Source organism: Polychytrium aggregatum, assembly GCF_025602895.1.
Source record: "Polychytrium aggregatum strain JEL109 chromosome Unknown BJ171scaffold_19, whole genome shotgun sequence".
Taxonomy (NCBI): Eukaryota; Fungi; Chytridiomycota; class Chytridiomycetes; order Polychytriales; genus Polychytrium; species Polychytrium aggregatum.
The window spans coordinates 440,301-457,280 of NW_026516221.1; the positions used below are offsets into that span (position 1 = coordinate 440,301).

Here is a 16,980-nt window from a genome sequence, read left to right on the forward strand (position 1 = left end):
CGATACGATGTCGGCGCCTCAGTACCCCGCCAGAGTCCTCGGACTCGTCCTCTTACTGAATGTTCAGCCGGCCTTTGATCCACCTGGATATCGCCTTGCCAAAGAACACAGGCACCAAGAACAGGAGCGAGATCAGCACCAGTTGACTAACAACCCAAAAGCTCAGAATGTCCGAGAACGAGTTTACATCAGCGATCGTGGCGGCAGCCTGAACCGTCGCGTAGTTGCAGAAGAACGGCCGCAAGTGTATTCCCGGTACTTTGAGCAGTTCCACCACCGCCGCCAGAGATGCCCACACGGCGAACGACTCGTTCGATTCAGCGATCGTACTTCCGAGGACCCTACAGAGATGCCCGGGTGGTCAGAAGCGTGCACCACACTTCAAGCTATCTGATCTGCCCATCCACATCGACTCATCGACTCATTGACTGGTGGTGAGCTGTCCTTCCAGTCCATCGATGGCATTGCCAACGCTTCGACATCACAGATGTGGCCTTCTAGTTCGCGCATTGGATATGTATTGAGCCCTCTGTAGATTGCAATGCCGTGCAACAGAAACAAGCTACTTTGGTAGGGAGAAACGGCCAGTGCTTTGAGTCTGGGCCTGATTCTGCAGCACGGGATGGACTGGCGCTCTCATTGCGATGTCGTCTCAGCGGCGGCCGATGATCATGTACATCATCGCCCCGAGACATCGCAGCAGGTTCATCCCGGTCCACAGCCATATCAAACCCACAAGAAACAGGTTCATCTGGATGCCAAACTCGGGATGCGGGTACATATTCAGAGACTTGACGTAGGGAGCACCCGTAAAGGCCCAGCAGAGGACTCCGTTCGCAACGAGCCAGCCCAAGATGATCTGCGTTCTCAGCATCTTGAAGTAGTCCGTCTGTTCGGTCGTGTGGTCGGTCTTTTGCTTGGCTGGACGGGCAGACAAGTCTTTCTGTTGGCTCTGCCGAAGCTTATTGAAATGCATGTACTGCTCGTCCAGGTCGTCTGGAACACCGGTAGATGCGAGCTGGGTATGCTTGCGGCTGAGAGGATCGGAATACGACTGAACAGAGTCCATGCCCAAAGTGGGGGATGGCTCGGGGCGGAGCTCCATGGAGACATCATGCAGATTCGTGACTAGCGGCGGTCGATCGATACACATACAGACGAGCGACAGTTGGTTAATGAGTACGAGCGGCAATCGGTGGATGCGGGCGAGCAACTCTCTGCGAACTGCACACAGCCTTCTGCAAACTGCACAGCAACTCTCTGCAAACTGCACAACAGTTCATCCGGTGCCCCAGCTCGGACGGGTCGGATCCGCTCAACGTACATGCAAACACCGAAATGAGGTTGACGTATCCAGGCAGCCACAAGATGTACTGGAGCGATGAAGTAAAGACTGGCAGTGGGTCCAGCGCTATCAGGAAGGCCATCAATCCCGCGACGAGGTTGAGCGCCGCGGGCACAATAATGTCGCGGAAGCCTGAGAACTGCATGGCGTAGGCGAAAAGCCGTCCGTCGAAGCGCACGTCGCTACCGAGTGCTGCTGGGGCCGTTCGAATGATTGTGGTCATGGTCTGGGTGGCTACGCATCCAAGGTTGACGACCGTGAAGATCCAGATGAGGGCAAAGGCCAACCACAGGCTCATGAACGTCATGGGCGTCATCTGCGGCTTGGTTCCGAGCGACGAGACCAGTGCAGCACAGAGCGCCGCAAGGAAGACCAGACGCAGGACTTGGAAAACCACGCCGCCGTAGGGATAGTACAGGTCCAGGGTCGTTGCCGCCTGCGAGTCGTTGCCGCTCAAGTCACTTTCGGACGTGGCCATCATGAAGCTAAAGACGAAGAGGATGTACATGATGCCGATCCCAAACCACGACAGCGTCAGGCGGAGGATATTGTACATGCTCTGGAACAGAAAGACGGCCTTCTGTTGAATCGAGTGCTTGGTGCGTCGGATGGCGACGATGCGACGGACCGAGCGCAGCGACGCAAAGAACGAACGGTTGACCCACGCCTTGCGCTGCTGCAGAACCCCATGGACGCTACTGGGCACCCGTATTTTGGCCTTGCCCGAGAAGATGTACTTGCAGACCCACTGCTTGCCATCCTGGGCGACAAGCTCAAAGGGAAGGACGCGGTCGCCTGCTAGTCGTCGGTTGGCGGCACTGAAGGCGATTCGGTCGTGGTCGAGCTCCCCTTTGAGATAGGCCTGCATCGGAGACTCGCACAGAGCCTTGTATCGGAATGCCGAAAACGACGTTGGCAGCTCAACCATGCATCCCATGAGCGACTCGAAGGGATGGTCGAGAAGATGGGTCACTTTGTACTCAAAGTTCTGGGCGGCGACGAGGGGGTTGAGTAGCTCGCAGCCTTGGATGCTGGTTTCGACAGCGATTTCTCCACAACAAACACCGATTCGCGGATTGGCGGACAGTGAGCGATGCAAGCGCAAAAATGCGTCGGGCATGGGGGCAACACCCGTGTCCAGAAACATGCAAGTCTCTGGTTTGAGTGACTTGCAGATCCCACTCAGGAACCAGCGGTGCGAGTTCAGCCTCTTCTGGGACTGCTCCTTCATCAGGAGCACTGTCTGGACGGGAACGAGGTCAGAGTCACGCTGGTTACTTTGGAGACTCAGGTCACTGGCGACGACTTGTTGGCAGATCGCTTCAAACATATGGGCTATGACGGGCTTGCCATTGACCGAGCTCTTGGTAAGGCCATCGAGATATAGACCCATGCAACCGAGGACGTTGTTAATGTCCGGGTGGAGATCTTTTCGACCGTCGGTGATGATGCAGAGAAGAACGGACTGCCAATCCATGGACTCTGATTTGTCGGTCTCTCCTTGGCGGCAGAGAAAGTTGATGCTTTTGAAGATTGCAAAGAGGGATCGACAGAATATCTCGGGGCCCTCATTGTGGCTATGTAACGGCATTCCAGGAATGGGTTAGATTGGCATTCGGTCGGTCTCTGGCTGTGCTCCATTGTCCCGCGGAGACAACGCTACGGCTCGCCCGACCAGACTGTGGGAAACAGGATGCTGTGGGGCACTGGCCGCTGGAACTCACAGCGTCAAGACAATCGCAAACTTGATGGTGCGCTTTTGGAGAGCTACTTTGAGCTGGAATTGGTCGGAAAACTCGTCTGGATTGCAAGTCAAGGCGCTGTATCTGCATTGCCAGAGGCACATTTGTTCTGTCAGCAGGTAGCGGGGCTGTGTGTCGGCATCGAGACTGCCGGCGTCTTCACTGGTCCTGGGCCTGGGTGCCCATCCACGGCTGCGAGCCCAACAGCGTACTGCACTCGATTTGGCTTGGATGCGACTTGCTGCAGGCGACTCATACCTCAATTCTGTGAACTCGCCCTCGGTCTGGTACTTGAGTCTGCTGATCAGCGGCGCCGAAAGGGGGACCTCGACAACAAAGCTGCCGTTCGCCTGGAGCTGGACCCTCCTGAGCGAGGTCCTGAGCCGCCGGGTGGGGTTGGAGGTCGAGTCTGCATTGGCCGAGCGGCCGGTGGCGGCATTCCAGGCGACCGGGGCCAGGGTCACGCTCGGACTCGACGGCACCAACGACGCACGGACGGACGGGCGATATACGGCCGGCTGGGGCGACGCTGGGGCACCGTTGCTGGATGCGATTGATGAACGGCCAGAGAGGGCCGAGGGTGGCGGATAGACCGAGCCTTCTTGGCTCGAGTCGCTGCGTTGGGTTGGGTGCATGCCCCAGAGCCTGTCTCGTCGGTAGTATGCCATGTTTCAAGGTCTGCCGAGGAGCGGGGAGGCAAACTCCGACAGCCGTATCGTCCGGATTAGCAAACAACGATGCGTGCGGCATCACGGGGGTTCGGTTGGAAAGTTCCAAGCCAGGCAGACAAACAGAGGCTCACATGGGAAGAGTCGGCCGCCGTGGGCGTGTTGGCAGGGCGTGTTGGCAGGACGGGGTGGCCGCACACACAAGCGGCGGGTTCGGATATGGATGGGGTGGTCTGGGGAAGCTGGACAGCTCTGGGCGTCTTTGCGGCAGGAGAGGGAGGTCGCTGCCGAGGCCAAAGAAGCGCAGGGGAACAGGGCGAATCGAACAGGCCGAGCCAGCCCGCGGTGCCCGGCAGCAGTTTTCCTCTTGGATCAGGGACAAGCCGCGAGAGCAAGAAAATCGGCTTGGAGGACACCCTGCTGCGCACGGGCTGGCACACGGACAAGGCCCTGCTGGGGTGCAGCGCTGCGGCGGCTGTGCGCGCCGAGCGGAGCCACGCGCTGTCCAGCGGTGGATACCTGTGCGCGCTGTCTGTGTGCGCGTTGTCTGTGTGCGTTGCCTGTGTGGGTACACAATAAGGCTGGCTGTGGCGTCTGAAGGGCCGGCTGAAACAGTGGCCGCACGGCTGCGCACACAGCCGGTGCAGGGCTGCCGCTGATCCTGGCGGCGTGTCCGCTGTGGCGCGGCACGTCGCACCGCGTCCGTTGGCTCAGCCGCGCGTCGCGACGGGACAACATCCGGGGCAAGACGCAAGGAAACTTTGCTCGGCCCGGGCCTTATATATTCCACCGCCATCTCCATCGCCCTCTCACCTCCATCGCCCTCTCACCTCCACTTCCATCTCATCTCCACTTCCATCGCCATGCGTCTGTCTGTCTCCGTTGCCGCTGCCTCGCTGCTCCTGTCGTCGGCCGTGACCAGCGCCCTCAACCTGGCCCAGGCTCTCAAGGCCGACAAGGATCTGCAAAAGGTTGCTGCTCTCAACATTCCCCAGTGGTCGCAGACCGGCAACGTCTCGTACGTCGTCTGCGCTCCCACCGACTCCAACATCACGGCCTCGACCGACCCCAAGCTTCTGGGCTCGCTGACCTTCCCGGGCGCCCCCACCACTGGCGAGGCCTGGCACTACCAGATCGTCACCGATGTCTCTGGCACCAACACTCTCGTCTGGGACAACTACGACACCACCTCCATCACCACCCCGGGCATCATCCACTTGCGCACCGGCACCGGCACCTCGGTGGTAAGTCTGACTCGCAAGATCGCTCCGGGCCTCTTCCGTCTGCGGCATTGTGTCGGCGGTCTCGTTGATCAGCCAGGACCAGGTTTCGGCGGTGGTGTGGCCCTGTTGCTCCCAGATCTGGGTCGCCGCTTCGCCAACGGACCAGATCCGGTGCTGGGCCTCGTTCTCACCATGCCTCTTTGCTCGTGTGCTCTGTCCCTCTCACCCAGAACGTCCGCAACATCCAAGCCGACAACGGCCTCATTATTGTCGTCGACAAGCCCATCCCTCTCCTCCAGAAGCCCTCCACCACCCTGAGCTACCTGAGCTCGGTCAACACCGACGCCACCCTGGTTACCAACAGCTTCATTAAGGCTGTTGCTTCGGCCGGCCTCACCGACAACTTGGACGCTCTTACCGGATACATGATGTAGGTTTGATGCTTCCGCAGCCAGCCGTGATCGCGCGTTTGTGTTCTTGTCGCATTTGGTGCAGTTCGGCCTTGGGGGTGGTGGGGGAGACGATTTCTGCCTGTCCTGTGTGGCAGCGCCCCTGTCCCAGCCGCGCGGGGCCAGCATTTTGGGTTTGGCATGCCAGCGAGACCGCCGATCTCGGCCCCCACGAGTCCAGATCCAGATCCAGATCCAGATCCAGATCGACGAGCCTGGCAACAACAGCACGACGAGACTAACTCTGGCGCTCCTCCCCAACCCAGTCTGGCTCCCTCCGACTCGGCCTTTGCGGCCGTCCAGTCTCAGGTCTCCGCCCTCACTCCCGCCCAACTGAAGAACGTCTTGGCCTACCACCTGGTGCCCAAGGTCATGTACTCGACCAACTACAACCCCGGCATCCTGCCCACCCTGAACGGCCAGACCCTCGACGTCACCGTCGATGCCAACGGACCCGTCTACAACGGCAAGGGCCACCACACTCTGGCCGACACCACCACCACCGCCGGTGTCATTCACATCATCTCTGCTGTAAGTCAGTCAGCCTTGGAGGTGTTGCCACTTGCCCGCGTCGTGGCCAATGCATCCTTCTTTGGACATCCATTCTCTGGCAAGCGCACCGCTGTGGTCCTTTTGCAACGTCCTGACAGTACCCCATCCATGTCTCTTGCCCACAGGTCCTGATCCCGTCCAACCTCGACTCCTTCAACGGCACCTGGCCGACCCCCGTTACCCCTTCGTCCTCTGCCGCTCCTGCCGCCTCTGGCACCGCTGCTTCTCAGACCGCCTCTGCTGGTGGTGCCTCCACGGCCACTCCCAAGAGCGCCGCGGGCTCGGTTGCCGCCAGTGGCCTTGTGACCCTCGCCGTGGGTGCTCTGGCTGCTTGGATCGCCCTCTGAGCACCATCTCTCTCTCTTCTATCGCCGTCTCTATGTGGGGCGCCATCCATCTTAGATAGAATCCCTCACTCTATTCGCAGCACTCACAAAAATGACCCGCCGCCACTTTTAGGGCGGTGAAATACACATGATCACCCATCACTTGCGATAGCCGCGATTGAATTTGTGTCCCCTGTTCGTCTCGGCATCTCGCTCTTCGATTTGCTGGCGGTCAACTCGACGGGATCGACTCGACGGGATCAACTCGATCGAATCCATTGATGAACCACTGATCAGCTCAGCGGCGGCCAAGAATCGGCAGCCGTGCCAACGGACCCAGCGTTGCTCGTCGGCGACTCTTTCTCGCTGTTTGCATTCAGAACTCAGACAGGATGGCCGCTGCGGTCATGCGATCTTCTGTTTGCCCAGCCAGCGAGCTGGCGTCTCGGCTCGGGCGGCGGTTGAGTTTCGTTTCCAGCGGTCCTGTGGTGTCATCCGTCCTCTCTGTTCGCCCTTCTGCCCAACCGTCGTCCTATCCGCCATGCTCGGTCGGTCATGCCCCCAACAACGCCCGCGCCTTTGCGACGAGAGGGCTCCCAGCGGCCTCTCCAATCGGTGGAGCGGCAGCGACCGGCCGGCCCGCAGGCGGTGGTGCTTGGTCCGCCACCTCCCCCCGCCGCGCATCATGACCCAGAGGCTGCCGCGGCAACGATCCCACCCGAGGTCATGCCACCCCTCGGCGCGCGGAGACGCTGGTCGGCTCAGAGCAGAGGGCGGGTCCGGGCATGGGATGGTCTGCAAGAGGGCGCTGTCGGGGCCAGCCGGCGCCTCTGCGGGTGCTGCAAGGACGATCGATGGGCATGATCCGCGGCCGCTGCTTCATGCACCCGACAACTCTATCGCGAGTCTCGATCCATCGCTGGCTTCCGGAGCCCGCTCGTCGACCATTGTCGACCATCGTCGGTCGTCGTCGGCCAGACGCCCTCCGTCGGCCTCCAGCAGGCTTCCAGCAGGCCTGTCGCCCCCCACCACCCCCGAAGCTGCCAGGCGGTGGAGACTTGCGGGCCGCTCAATCAAGCAAGTGAATCCGAACCGCATGACGCCCGGCCAGGCCAGATGACTCGACACCCCTCCCGGTCGATGACGACAGACCCGGCCAGGCAGACACACTTTCCCACAGCGCTCCATGGCCCAGACCGGTCGCTGCCATGCTCGCATCGGCGCCGCTGTGTCGTCTGCTGATATTTGCACCCTCTATTCGGCGTGGTAATGGCCTATTCTTCGCCTGCCAGACCAGCGGTCTTGTACTCTGTTCATATGCCATATACCACACACCTCTGCTGCTCTCCGCATGCCCCCCATCGTGGGACATGCCCTCGACCACCTTCGATCACCTATCTCTAGAGCCTTCGACACCCGGCCGTCCTCGACACTGCATCCCACCTTTCTCAGCGACACCTCCGTCGCTTTGGCCAAACAGCGCCGCCAGGCCCGGTGCTTCCTTGATGTTCTCCGCCCAGCAACAAGCAGTGTCGCCCTGGCTCGATCGCTTGGCCGAGCCTGTCTGTCCCCAGATCGCAAACCGCTCGTCACCCGACACCCCCGCAGCCATGACCGGCGCTGCCCTGCGGGCAAGCTTCCCCCCTTGCCGTCCCTCACTGCCTTTCGTATCGAGCGCGGCCGAGAAGGGGGGGGGCCGCGCCGCACCACTCAGTCTCCCCGCCCGAGTCAGAGCCAGACCAGCACCGGTCTCACTATAAAATCGACCGCCTTTTCCTCTGCGTCATTAGCGAGTTCATGACTCACCCGAGATCACCTCTGGTTGTGGCCATTGTCTGAGCGATCATCGCTGCCCCGTTTTTATAATCGCCTCCACTGCGCCCTCTCTATCCGCTCGCCTTCACAACACATCTCTCCACACACTTCCTGCCCTTTGCTTTCACACCGCCCTCCTCCCTCCATTTTTGACCAGTACGCCGTCTGCCATGATCCAGTCTCCTGCGAACGAACGCGAACTCGTCAAAGCCCGAGCGGCATTGATGAAGGGGCTCAAGTCTCTCACGGACTCTGACATCATTGGCGAAGGTACGAGTACATTCGCATGAGCTCTCTCCTCTCTTCCCACACTCTGGCACTCGAACGTTTCTTTGGAATTTGAGGGAGGGGGATGCCATGCTCGTCCAGATTCTTTATCCAGCCCATATGCCCTCCTCTGGTGGATAGTGGATGCGCTTTCCTCTATGCGACTGTTCAAAACCGATGACTCATGGTGGTGTCGCTCTCCGCTGTTCCGTCCCTTACAGTGGTTCCGAGTGACTTTATCCCCTCGGTCGAGCTCAACGTCAAGTACCTGACGAAAAAAGTCAATTATGGAAAGGAGCTTAGCGTCGACGGTAAGCTGTGTGGCCTGCGTGTGCTTGGATCCCCCACCATGAGTACTTTACGTTCGACATGGCAGACGGGTGGACGCGCGAATGTTGGCGAGGTGGTCTGCAAACCAATTCACGGAACTGTCTGCGGGACCATTCGGCCGATCCTTCGAGTCCTGTCCTGGCTCTGGCCCGCACGGCCCGATCCTCCACTTCTAATACTGATATGCCTGTGTCGCTCTCTCTGGCCTTTGCCGCCCTCCCAGCGACTCGCATGATCCCGGAAGTCTCATGGGTCCCCGAGACCGACAAGACACGCTATACCCTCATCATGACGGACCCGGATGTCCCGTCGAAAAAGAACCCCGAAGACGGCGAGTTCCGGCACTGGGTTGTCGCCAACATCAAGGGCAGCGCCTACAAGAATGGCGAAGACCTGTCAGACTACGTCTCTCCGTCGCCCCCATCGGGCTCAGGGTTCCACCGCTACGTCTTCCTGCTGTACAAGCAGCCCGGCAAGCTGGACTTTGAGGTCCTGACAGGCAAGCGCAGCGGCTGGGAGGCTCACTCGTGGGCCGAAGGATACGGCCTCGAGCTTGTGGGCTGCAACTTTTTCAAGGCCCAGGTCAAAGGCTAGACCTTTGTTTCTCGTTGGGCCAGGCTGAGCCGAGCGTGCTTCCATACGAGCTCATTCCTGCGCAAAAAATTAAAACAAAAAACAAAAATACATTCGAATCGAATAACTTTACAGCCCCGACAACGAGAGACGGGGGGGGGGCGGTCCCGGCTGTTTCAGAAAGGGAGCGAGGTGCCGGATGATAAACGGCCGCCGTTGGTGTTGCTGGCGGCTCGATCCGGACCTGGCCAGGGTGTTTTGGACGATTCGGCTGGGCCGGCCGATCCTCTGGCTCCCAGCCTCCATCTGCTCCATCCCCGACCGTCATGTCGCAGGCCCCGAGAACATCCCGGCTCTCGTTCAAGGGCGAGGAGCCCAAGTGAGTCTGTCTTTCATCCGAGCCGACATGCAGCAGCAGGCCTCTGTCGGCCAAGAGCTCAAACTCGTCCCTTCGGCTCTGGCTCCGACATAATCACCCTCATCAGCACTAACATCTCCGTCGCTGCCTGCTGTAAACGATCCGCTGGCTCACCCACCGTCCGCTGGCACGCCCACCATCCGCTGAATTTGATTGCACTGCCCAGAAAGAAGAAAAAGTCGAAGAAGGAGCGATCGCATCCCGATGGTGAATCTGCCCGGCCCCTAAAGGACGACGACATTCCCTCCGAGGGCTGGCTCGCGGTCGATGCCCTGGACGATTTTGGTGGGCCCACGATGATCTGCACCCCCGATCCGCTGCTGGTGCTGACGTCGTCCGAGACCAGCGACAAGGCCGTCTTCAAGGCCTACCCGGCCTCGATCCCGCTGCAGGAACTCGAGCCCGCCGATGTGGCTCAGGTCCAAGTCGCTGTCAAACTCCCAAACTCGGACCGGTACTCGATCAAGTCGGCCTTTGAGAAGTATCTGACTGTCGACAAGTTTGGCGTCGTGACCTTTGGCAGCTCGGCCGTCGGTCCCACGGAAGAGTGGGAGGTGATCGTCAAGGACGACGGCGTGGCCTTCAAGAGCCGGTTCGATCGGTATCTGACTCTGGATCAAGAGACTCTGGCTCTCCGGGCCGACTCGGAGTCGCTTGGATTCCGGGAGACCTTCCAAGTGCGCGGGCAAGCTCAGTATCGCCGTCAGCATCGCAAGAAGCGCAAGTCCGACGCCGTCGTGGATGTTGAGCATCTTGAGAGGGATCATCTGTAAGCCACTGGTGCGGGGGGAAGAGCACGGCCGTAAGATCCTGGAACTGAAGTTGGCAATGGATGCGTTGCTGATGACGGGGCGGATCTGTCTCGACGATCGCTGCTGCAGCACTCTGCGATCTGCTGGTTGGTGCAGACGGTTATTTGGCAGCGTCATCCACGCCGTGTACTCATGCACTCTTTGTGCTCTTCGTCTCAACACCATCGGCCGATGCTCCGGCACACACTCCTCCATCTGCTCTCTGGTACTACCTTCAACGTCGCTAGCAAAAAGTACCAGAGCTGGGGTGGAGGCCGAGTCGCAGCCGGTTCCTCAGGATCGTCGAGCGAGCTCAAGCACGCCCAGAAGGCCGGCAATCTGAACGAAGCACTGCTGGATCGACGTGTGAAGATCAAGAGCGACAAGTTCTGCAAATAGGCGGTCGGCGCGGGTGCAGCCAGCAATTGCTTGAGCAGACCCATGAGGCAACTGCGATTCGGAAATGAACATGGGGTCTCAAACATCTTTGGATGGAGAAGTCGATGGACGGACGCGCTCCATGAATGGTATTACATCTCCTGCGAACTATCACTATCAATTTTTTCCGGCCCCCTCGCGGCTGCTCATCTCGGTCACCTGAAAGTCACGTTGTATGTGGAGCAGCAAAAGTTGGAATCCGGCCATGGTCGGTTGACGGCATTTGGTATCACCTTGAGCCGATTGACGGTGGTGGGTACCAGACAGTGTTGGTTCATTTGGTTTCATTCATTTATTTACGCTTTTGGTCGCCCACTTCCTACCTCGGTCGTCGTCCTGATCGATCGTCGGAATCTGGTTCATCATGTCCAAATGCAGATCGGCGATGGGAAGAGGTGGTCAGATTCCAGCAATATGGGCAAACTGATCAGCGGCACAATCAACGGAACTTACCATTTCCAGCAAACCTGATAGCCAGCCAAACAGGGAGGGAAACAAGGGTGTGGGGATGAGGAAGTGGTTCTCATAAGCTGATTTGCAGTGATAACGGTCTGGAAGCCATGTGATCGAATAGTCGTCCTCCACATACCTCATTTCGTCCATCGTGGGCTGGTTGGTGCAGTCGGGACCTATAGTGAGCCCTGCTGCTTTATCGGTCAGCCGTGGGTGGCAGCTCATCGTATCTCATTGTGCAATCGACAAAGCCATGAATACCTCACCAGCAGTATTGGTCAAGCTGGTTTCGGCAATGGAAGAGTTGTGTGCTTCATTGCGATGGACTGGTGCTTGTTGGATCGTCTCGGGGGACTGATGTTGAGCAATATCCCGAGCGACGGGCGACTATTTATCTCTCGTCTCTTGATGCCTCTCTCGCTCTCTCGTTCCCCCGCTTCCTCGTCCTCTCGCCCTCGCCGTCTGAATCTCTCTGGTTGGAAACCTAGTCAAGCGTGGCTGTGTGTCAGCGAAATGACATGATCGTTTGGCTATCAGGCAAGACTCACCTTGACAAGATGTCTTCCCACGACTGATTGAGCGAGCGATGCGTTTCTGGATCTGAATCAAGAACGCTTCTGCGAGCAGTAGCGCCTGTCCAAAATGCGCTGGTTTTGAGGAGATTCTTTCTTCCCCAAGGGCAGAACCAGCCATCGTCGCTATTTTCTCGCCAGATGGCTCCCCGCAAGAGAAAGACACCACCCAGGCGACCAAGTGGATCCAGAGCACCCACAAGAACCTTGGTCTGCAGCAATGGATGAGCACCACACCGAGCCCCAAGATCCCCGGGATGGATCCCTTCCTGTTATACATTCGCCATGTGTTCGATGGAGACATGCTGGACAAACAGCTGTACTTCAGCCTGACCCGGCGACGGCGATTCAAGCGACTCGATCTCCACGGCAAGCGACAGCGCACTGTCCACGAGATGTGCAAGCAAGTCATCGACCAGGCACCAAGGGAGACCGAAGTGGTGATTGCCTTTGGGAATGCATCCTGGAAACAGGGGAAGGGATATGCATCCAGTCCCAGGAGACTCAGGTTCGCCAAGTACTTTGAGCAATTCCACCACCACCAGAGACGACCACCAGACCCATCCGTCTCCAAGATCCGTGTGTGCTCGGTGAACGAGTTCAACACATCCCAGGTGTGCTCACATTGCCGGGAATTCAAGCGACTTGAGTCACCCGAGTATCTTGATGTCGAGAAACCACACTTTGTCCGGAGCTGTACAAGCTGCCATACGCTGTGGGATCGAGACATCAATGCCTCAAGGAACATGATCTCGGTATGCCAGTCGATCATCGCCACAGGAGATCGGCCGGGTGTATTCAAGACTGTGCTCCCGAAACCAACCAAAACCACTCGATTGCCAACGAAGACAGGAGTGCAATGCCATGGCCTGCCCACTGGGCCTACAAGTCAGTCAGCGGGCATCTGAAGCCAGAAAGGGGAAGTGTCCCGTTTCTTTCTGGATAGACTGTAAGCATCTCGCACTGTTCCTTGAGTATTTCGACAGTGGATGCCGGGTCGCCCATATTCTGGGCAGTCCACTTCGGGGTTGCCATCCCTCTTGGGATGGTCGATGGGAGGTGTTTGACTCCCTTGTGCAAAGTGTGTGTGTGCACAGTGTGTGTGTGTGTGTGTGTGTGTGTGTGTGTGTGACGGCGAGAGGCTTCTCGCCTTCCCTCGGGGGTCTCTCGCCAGAGACTGCTCTTCTCGCCGACCGAGGTGGCTCCGAGAGCGCGTTTTGTCGTTCTCGCTGATTTTTTTAACAAAAATTTTTTTCATAGTGTATATTCAGGTTCCAGAAAAAATCCTGTGCTGGTTAAAAACGGGGGTAGTCCCATTTCATTTTGGAAACGCTGTAATCCATGGACCCAGGCCAGGTCTACGAGTCCAGTATGCGGTATACGAGCCCAGTGTGGGGCCTGCTGACTCAGTATGTGGTGTGCAGTCACAGGCATCGTGGGCGAGCCGCCAAGAGAGATGGCGGTGTGACTTTTGCAATGACTCCGAGTCTACAGAACAGGCATCGGCCGGAAGCAAAACACGTCTTCAGCCCCACCCCCCCCCTCATTGCCCCGGTCAAAGAGTACATTCAGACTTCTCCCTTCAGGACGTTGCGCAGACCCGAGCGAGAGGCAGTCTTGCTGGCCCACTGGACCATATACAATGTGCTGAAGATGAACTGGATCGCGCTCATGAAGGTCATGGCCCAGAAGATGAAGGTCAGGAAGGGATTAACCTGCGCTGCGACTTGGTTCGGGAAGACCGCTCCGATGAACGACCTGTTGGTGAAGAGGCCGACGAGGATGCCGTTGCAGACGAGCCACAAAAGCACAACTCGGGTACGGAACAGCTTGAAAAAGTCGTCCTGTTGGGTCTTGACGTCCTGCTTTGCAGGTGCCTCTTCTTCCTTGTTCTTCTGGCGCTCCAATTCCTGATGGAAACGCCGCAGTTGGGTTTCAAGATCCTCCTTCTCATCAGGAATATCGACAGTAGCCACTTGCTTGCCGTCGGCGCCCTTAGTAGCCTTGACCGCATCGCCGGCGGAGCTGGCAACGTTGTCACCCTTGGTACCCCACGAGACGTCGTGCAGGTTGGTGACTGGACGTGAGAGAGCAGGGCGGATGAGAGACAACACCAGATACACCAGATACACCAGATACACCAGATACACCAGATACACCAGATACACCAGATACACCAGATACACCAGACACGCCACAGATGTCGCAGAGTCTGCTCATCAAGGTACAGACGAGGCACAAAGAACTTACATGCATAGATCGTGAAGATGTTGATGTACATGGGGAGGAGCAGAACGTACTGCACCATCGAGGTGACGCAGTGCCAGGGGTCCAGGTGGATGACGGACGTGGCAATGTATAGGCCGTAGGTCGAAACGAGCGAAGTGACCATGTCGCGGAAGGTCTTGTTGGTGAAGAAGTAGCTGAATGAGTTGAATGACTGGTTGGCCTTGATGGCCGCCGTCTGGGCTGCTTCCATATCGCGGATCGCCACATAGATGCACCACCCGCTGTTGACGAGCATCATGATCATGATGACGGTGAAGATCAGGACACAGGACCAGTACAGCCACTTGCTGCCTTGGGGACGGTTGCCGAGGGCCGAGATGAAGATCATGGAGATGACGCCGACGTAAACGGCGTTGACGACCGAGAAAACGACGCTTCCATATGGGTAGTACAGATCGTACCCCTTGAGACCGGGCGGATCGAGGCCGTTGCCAGTGGACTGGCCGTTGGCGACATCAAAGATAAAGTAAAAGGCGAGGTAGAAGGTGCCGAGGGAGAACCAAGAAAACAGCAAGTTGACGGCGTTGTAGAACGCCTGGACGTACAACGCTATCTTGCGGCCTTGGTTGTGCCCCGAGTCTCCAATGTGGTAAAAGTTCTGGAGGGCGTGGACGGCAGCAAAGAAGGAGCCGTTGAGCCAGCGACGGCGCTGCGAGATCAGCTCGGGCAGGTCCGTGGGCACGTCCGTCTCGGCCTTGGCAGATTTCACATACTCCAGCAGCCATCGCTCATTCTTTTTGGTGACCAGCTCGAAGCACAGAATACGATCCTCGGCAAGGTACATGTTGGCCGAGAAAATATCGGCGACTTCGCCCGTGGTTTCGCCCTTGAAGTAGCAGTCCAGGGGTTTGCCTTCGATGGCGCGGTAACGGTAGGCCGAGAAGGCGCCTGGCAGCACCGAGATGTAGCCAAAGACAGACTCCATTGGTTTCTGCAGAATGTTGGACATCTTGTACTCAAAGTTCTGGGTGGCGACCAGGGGGTTGAGCAGGTTCTTCATCCAGGGGCCGAGCTCGGCGGCGATTTCACCACAGGCTCCGCCAACCTGCTCGTTGCGCAAGAATGCATTGTACAGATGGTAGAACGACTGGCGAGTGGGGCGCGTTCCAATGTCGAGCAAGACGCAGATTTCCGGATCGAGGATCTTGCAAATGCCGTTGAAGAACCAGCGGTGCGAGTTGATCTTCTTGGCGTTCTTCTCCTTGAGCAGGAAGATGGTCTGGACCGGGACCATTTCATCGCAGTATTCCATATCAGTGTTGATACAGCGCTGGCAAGTGCCCTCAAACATGTGCGCGGCAACGTCTGTGCCGTTGACGGAGCTCTTGGTCAGACCCTCCATGTACAGTCCCATGGAGCCCAGCACGTTGATGACCTCGGAGCTAATCTTGGTGCGGCCGTCCGAGACGATGCAGAGGACAATGTCCTTCCAGCCGTCAGGGCCGAGGCCACCTCCGGGACAGTCGCTGCTGCACAGATAGGCGATGTTCCGGAAGACGGCTTCGATGGATCGACAGAAGGCAACGTCGTCTTCGTTGTACCTGAGGTAGGCAGCCGTGATCTGGTATTAGATTGACGAGGCACACGGGCTGGCTGCCGCGTCCTGGCAGGCAACGATGGCAAGGGCGTAGTTGTCGTCCGTGCATGGGGTCCGATGAATACGCAGGCGCTTACATGGTGGCCACCACGGCGATCTTTGTGCTTCTGCCAAGTCGCCGCACTTGCAGATCGTACTTGTCCGAGAAGTTGTTTGGGTCGCCGACGATGGCGCTGTACCTATTTGGTATGGGAGACCATATTCCAGGTGGGTGGCGGGGATCGAGGGATGTGATCGAAAGATGAGTCAGGTGGCATGTTTGGGTAAGGATCCAGACATGCTCGAAGAGGGGGGGGATCGGAGGACTTGCGCGGATGCCATCCAGATCATAGCAGGCCCTGCCAAGAGGAACCCCAGGGTCACGAGCTAGAGGGACCAGGGATACATGCGCGAAGAGATGCTCGATCTTGACAGCCCAGCCTCGACGACAATCCAGCGGTCGTACCTTAGCTTGGTAAACTCATCGCCAGAAGTGATGGGACAATTGTTGATGTGGGCACTGGCCAGCGGGACCTGGACGACAAAGGTACCGTTGGCCTGGAGGGGCACGGTTCGGACGGTCTTCTGGCGGGTATAGCGGTTGGCCAAGGGAAGGCCGCCGGGAGCATAGGAGGTGGAGGCGCTCTGGTTCGCCTTATCCTCGAAGCGCTGGTACCCGGGGGATGCCATCTGGATGAGCGACGGAGGGGAGCGAGTTCGAGATGGAGACTGGTGCTTGGGGACAGCCGAGCGACAGATTGGAAGGGCAGGGAGGATCGGGATCGTTAACCAGATTGGCGAATGGTCGGCAATAAATAGCGGGCCCAGGAAAGCGAGCGACAGCCGCAGACCCGAGGAAGCGGCTGGTGGCGATCTGGGAGGTCGGACGGGTGGCAGGCCTGGATGGACGGAACGGGCCCAACCCGGGACGGCTCCCGACAGCAGCAGTGGCGGTGAAGGGCGGCGTGGCTTGGCTTGGCAGACGCGCCCACAGCCTCGCCACAGTCCTGGCGGCCATGAGAGCGCCAGAGTTGCGGCGGGGGACGGCGGAGCGGGAGGGAGGACGAGGACGCCGAGCAGAGACAGCGGGGGAGCGGGGGATGCATTGCTCGGCGAGGCATGGCCAGAGGGATGCAGCAGACGAGGCAGATGC

The 16,980-nt window shown here is 58.5% G+C and overlaps 6 protein-coding genes across 6 annotated transcripts; 4 read left to right on the plus strand and 2 right to left on the minus strand.

The window, feature by feature from the left end:
• Positions 1-501: 501 nt before the first annotated feature.
• Positions 502-3,722, minus strand: BJ171DRAFT_459430 (chitin synthase-domain-containing protein; the record flags this gene model as incomplete). Its single annotated transcript, XM_053108414.1, has 4 exons — positions 502-1,128; positions 1,325-2,922; positions 3,070-3,171; positions 3,346-3,722. 4 exons carry the CDS (start codon positions 3,720-3,722, stop codon positions 653-655), a joined length of 2,553 nt encoding a protein of 850 aa, XP_052966532.1. The 3' UTR covers positions 502-652.
• An 844-nt stretch (positions 3,723-4,566) lies between these two features.
• On the plus strand, positions 4,567-6,467 carry BJ171DRAFT_599250 (FAS1 domain-containing protein). The gene is made up of 4 exons (XM_053114912.1): positions 4,567-4,999; positions 5,209-5,408; positions 5,694-5,958; positions 6,105-6,467. Exons 1-4 carry the CDS (start codon positions 4,619-4,621, stop codon positions 6,324-6,326), a joined length of 1,068 nt encoding a protein of 355 aa, XP_052966533.1. The 5' UTR covers positions 4,567-4,618; the 3' UTR covers positions 6,327-6,467.
• Positions 6,468-7,388: 921 nt separating this feature from the next.
• On the plus strand, positions 7,389-8,178 carry BJ171DRAFT_106951 (uncharacterized protein). The gene has a single exon (XM_053105420.1). It carries the CDS (start codon positions 7,514-7,516, stop codon positions 8,063-8,065), a length of 552 nt encoding a protein of 183 aa, XP_052966534.1. The 5' UTR covers positions 7,389-7,513; the 3' UTR covers positions 8,066-8,178.
• BJ171DRAFT_106952 (phosphatidylethanolamine binding protein) lies at positions 8,179-9,418 on the plus strand. Its single transcript, XM_053105421.1, has 3 exons — positions 8,179-8,390; positions 8,609-8,698; positions 8,941-9,418. The coding sequence occupies exons 1-3, from the start codon at positions 8,291-8,293 to the stop codon at positions 9,309-9,311; spliced, it is 561 nt and encodes a 186-aa protein (XP_052966535.1). The 5' UTR covers positions 8,179-8,290; the 3' UTR covers positions 9,312-9,418.
• Positions 9,419-9,454: 36 nt separating this feature from the next.
• Positions 9,455-11,117, plus strand: BJ171DRAFT_106960 (FRG1-like family-domain-containing protein). Its single transcript, XM_053105422.1, has 3 exons — positions 9,455-9,669; positions 9,875-10,477; positions 10,748-11,117. The coding sequence occupies exons 1-3, from the start codon at positions 9,617-9,619 to the stop codon at positions 10,896-10,898; spliced, it is 807 nt and encodes a 268-aa protein (XP_052966536.1). The 5' UTR covers positions 9,455-9,616; the 3' UTR covers positions 10,899-11,117.
• Positions 11,118-13,215: 2,098 nt separating this feature from the next.
• On the minus strand, positions 13,216-16,653 carry BJ171DRAFT_442522 (chitin synthase-domain-containing protein). The gene is made up of 4 exons (XM_053108097.1): positions 16,294-16,653; positions 15,926-16,027; positions 14,213-15,792; positions 13,216-14,039 (listed from the first exon to the last, which is right to left on the minus strand). Exons 1-4 carry the CDS (start codon positions 16,515-16,517, stop codon positions 13,531-13,533), a joined length of 2,415 nt encoding a protein of 804 aa, XP_052966537.1. The 5' UTR covers positions 16,518-16,653; the 3' UTR covers positions 13,216-13,530.
• Between the last annotated feature and the right edge of the window lie 327 nt (positions 16,654-16,980).